Source organism: Nannospalax galili, unplaced genomic scaffold (assembly GCF_000622305.1).
Source record: "Nannospalax galili isolate Female #2095 unplaced genomic scaffold, S.galili_v1.0 scaffold995, whole genome shotgun sequence".
Taxonomy (NCBI): Eukaryota; Metazoa; Chordata; class Mammalia; order Rodentia; family Spalacidae; genus Nannospalax; species Nannospalax galili.
In genome coordinates this window covers 503480-507774 of record NW_008337291.1, presented here as the reverse complement: position 1 = coordinate 507774, position 4295 = coordinate 503480, and the positions used below count along the sequence as shown (strand labels likewise).

Below are 4295 nucleotides of genomic sequence, written 5' to 3'. Positions count from 1 at the left end.
TTCCCATTTAAAAAAGCTGAACGGGCTGGAGAGATGGCTCAGAGGTTAAGAACACTGGTTGTTCTTGGAGAAGACCCGGGTTTGAATCCCAGCACCCACATGGCAGCTAACAACTCTCTGTAACTCCAGTTCCAGGGGATCCAACAGCCTCTTCTGTCCTGCACGGGCATTGCATGACACGGGTATGCTTAACCTACATGCAGGCAATACACGCATACGCATAAAAAAGAATTTTTTTTTTTAAAAGTAGCCACTGTAATAAACCATTTAAGCTTTCTTTTTGCCTTTACTATATGGAGGATAACTATAGTGTGCAACTTTTAGATTAATGGGCAGAAAGGGTGAAAACCACTGTGTTAAATAAGCACTATAATAACTATTGAATACTTTAAGTTGAATGCTTTTCCATTCTTCTGTTAAATACAGGGTATATTTACTTCTGGCACATGGGAAGAGAAATCAGATGAAATTTCTTTTGCTGACTTCAGGTTTTCAGTCACTCATCATTATCTTATACAAGAGTCTACTGATAAAGAAGGAAAGGATGAAGAATCAGAGGGTAGGTTTTTTTATCCTATTTGTAAAATCTTGACTTTTAAGAGTGGCTATAATTTTTAGTTACTAATTTATTATTGATTCTTATAATTAAGTAGTATCCACAGTGATAGATGAAGAAGCCGATAGATGAGTCGGGTTGATCGACAGAAAGCACCAGGACACAGATAAAAACTCTCGGCAGGGTAGAGTTTTATTTCACACAGGACAAGTTCCCTTCAGGGGAGGGAAAAATGTCAGCCCACGGGTTGTGAGCTGGGGACATTATAGGAGGGGCTTCGGGGGGTGCAGAAGGCGGGAAGATATATTTTTTTAAAGATTAGGTGGGAGGAAGCAGGAGAGCTAGACTGTTAAAACACACCCCCTTTTGAGATCAAAGGGAAAGCCTGCTTTGCTGGCCAAATGGTGCAGAAAAGTCCGCTTCTCTTGACTTCAAAGACCAGGGTGCTTATCAACTCGGTTCCTCAGGGGTTTGTGAAACCCATGAGGCCCTGTTAGGGAGGGGGGCTGCTGTGGATCTAAACCCTAACATTCCAGCCTTTTGTATTATAGGATAGGGGGCACCATTGTCATCTTGCTACTTCCTGCTGGACAGGGTCGACGTGGGGGTGGGGACTGAGGGTTCCATCAGACAGTGGGGGTTCCCTCTTTGTGCATCTGAACAGGGTCCTAGATGGTTGACAGGTGCTCGTATACATGTGGAGGGAAGGAAAGTAACAACTGATTAAAATTAGTATGAGTGAGTCTTTGGATTTGGTCCTGAAAATATCTGAAGAGGCAAGGAGCAATGGTTAGCACCAAGGTAATAGCTTTGTTTTTTTTTTCTCTTTTGTCAAGGCTGGACTCAAGAGTGATGGACTCAGCCTTTGTTTTCAGGCATTTTGATAGCTGTTAGAGTGGCTAGAATCAGTGTCAGTTACCTCTCAAAGGCTTCTACATAGGGAGAGAAAACAAATTTAGCCATCATTTAATTTTTTTTTTCCTTCATTTAATTTTTTAGGCTGGAACAATAGTGGGTTGTCTCCCTTAGCTGTAGGTGAGCACTACAGTATTGCAGACCAAGATTTGAAGTCTTACATCTGAATAGCAGTGTCGTATTAGCAGTGTCATATTAGGAACAAAATCATCAATGAGAGATAATTGTCTAAATAACATAAGAACTTAAGTCTAATGTCTGGGTTGTATAATCCCTTGAACTCTTAAATTTACTGATGACTTTAATTTTTGGTTATACTTTCCTTTTGGGTGTTTAAGACCATACTGTTAGCCCAAATAAACCAATTTATTTTTACTCTTAAGGTCATATGAGGATTTCGCCCTCATGTGCTTGGGGGGAGCCCCTGGCTCCTCAGGCTTCTCTTTTTACCAGTTCCATCTATGTGAAGATAAGTCAAGAAGTCCTGCTTGACCGGGGCTTCACTTGTGTCCTAGTCTGTTTCTCCATTGCTGTGATAAAAACACTCTGACCACTACCAACTTGGGGAGGAAAGGGTATTTGTCTTACGTCTCCCAGGTCGCAGTTCATCGGGGATCCCAAAGCAGGAACTCAGGGCAGAAACCTGGAGTCAGGAGCTGGAGCGCAGGCCATGGAGAATCACTGCTTACTGGTTTGCTCCCCTGGCCCCTGCTCAGCCTGCTTTCTTATGCAATGCAGGCCCACCTGCCCACCGGTGGTACCACCCACAGTGGGCTGAGCCCTCCCACATCACTCAACAATCGAGAAGGTGCCCCATGGACATGGCCATAGGCCAGCCCAATGAAGGAAATTCCCCAATTGAGGCTCCCTCAATCCAGGTGTGTCAAGTTGACACTAAAGCTCTCTAGCACAATTGACCCCTTGTCAACTTGACACAAACACATCACTATTAAACCATAACCTTTCCAATTCTTGTCCCCAAGATATGATGTTAATATTAATATCACAACATAAGACAGTACAACCTTAAAAACTCCACAGTCCTTTTTAAAAAAAAATGCACTTAAAAGTCCATAGTCTCTTTTAAAAGTCTCTTAACTGTGGGTGGGCTTCTGTAAAATCCAAAACAAGTACTATCTTATTTCAAAGGGAAGAATTGGGCACACCTAAGCAAAACCAAAGTAGCTCAAGGCTGGACATCTGGGATTCACTCAACGATTTTCTGGCTCTGAAGGGTTCTGGCAACTCCACTTCTGACTCTGCCATCCACAGCACCCAGACACATCTCGCAGACCCAGGCCAGCTCCATTCTATATCTACTGCTGTCCTTGGTGGTCGTCCCATGGTCCTGGCATCTCCAAAAAGCTGGGGTCTCTACTGAAACTGAGGCTACACCTTCACCAATGGCTTCTTCTTGTCTCTTGGGGTGCAAGCCTCAGATTCTCTCCATGACCCCTTCAATCCTGGGATCTTCACTGCAACTGAAGCTACACTTTCACCTATGGCCTTTCCTGGCCTCAGAGTGTCAAGCCTCAGCTGCTTTCTGTGACCCTTTCACGTTTTCAACACCAGAACCATGCAGGAGACTCTTACACATTACCAAGTCCTGCTTCTAACTTGAGATGGACACTCAGGTCCCCTCTGTATGCTGACCCTGAGGAAATACCTCCCAGAAGATTTCACCTCAGGGATGCTGGTCTCTTGTTACTTACAGCTGATTTTTCAGCCCCAGCTAACCAGCATCAATTGTCCCATCAATTGGTTTTGCTTCAGGTTCTGGTCTCTTCTTAATCACAACTGATTCTTCAGCCCCAGCCGACCAGAAAGATGAACTCACCGAGAGAGAGAGAAGGCAAGCAACAAAAAGCAAAAAAAAAAAAAAACCCCTCTCCTCTACCATGGCCTTTTATATGGCTGCCTTCAGAAGGTAACACCCACATTTAGGGTGTGTCTTCCAGCTTCAGATGATCCAATTAAGAAGATCTCTCTCATTTCAGTTAATCCCAGATCCAGTCAAGTTGACACCCAGGATCAGCCATCACAAGTTCACCCCTTGTCAACTTGACACCCAATAGCATCTCTCTATGTTATGCTTAATTTTCAAATGAAAACAATGTTGTGGTCATTAATTTCACCTAACATGATATGACTAATCCATCATACAATGACCAGTGCATTACGTATCTTAGAGTAGCTGATAAGGTCTTCGAGGAAAGCTTAGTCCTTTAGTAGCTGCTAACCCAATATGATCATATAGGTTCACAACACTTAACCACTTAACACATCTCAATTACACATTCATAAAAAGAATAACACAAGTATCTGCTTAACATATGTGTATACATACACAAGCCTATTCTTAACCGAATAGGACAAAAATACTTAGGTCAGTTATAATCCATGTTTCTGCAACTGGTCACATGGCCTAAGTTGGTATTTGTAACTACCTTCCTCTACTACCCATTCTGTATTTCCTCCACCATCAGCAAGCACCTCTGTAGGTCTTGGCTCTTTCCCTGGAGGAGTGACCCATACTTTCATCCCTGAGGGGTCTGGGCCATTTGTTGTGTCTGGATTGGGTTGTTGCAGTTTCCCATTGACCTTAATCACAGGACATGGTAACACAAAAAGTTGCCCTAAGGAATCTCCTGCCTTCCAGATACAATCTTAATTATCTCCATTGTGAAGAACCAGTCCAATTTCCCCCTGGTAGTCTGGGTCAATCACCCCTCCTAATACTGTTATTCCTTTCTTAGCCTGCTGACTTAAGGGCATCAGAAGCCCAAAGTGTCCAGGGGGAAGTCTTAGCTTCCAGTTCAATGGA

General features: G+C 43.4%; 1 protein-coding gene across 2 annotated transcripts in view; it reads left to right on the top strand.

Moving 5' to 3' along the window:
• Rab3gap1 (RAB3 GTPase activating protein catalytic subunit 1) overlaps window positions 1–4295 on the top strand; it is an 89884-nt gene that overhangs the window by 18271 nt on the left and 67318 nt on the right. Inside the window, exon 4 of one of the 2 annotated variants that reach the window (XM_008832451.3) lies at window positions 427–559. In XM_008832451.3, the coding sequence (XP_008830673.1) occupies window positions 427–559 (133 nt within the window). Of the gene's footprint in view, window positions 1–425; window positions 560–4295 lie in introns of those variants that run through there. The other variant, XM_029563234.1, reaches the window with a different exon arrangement.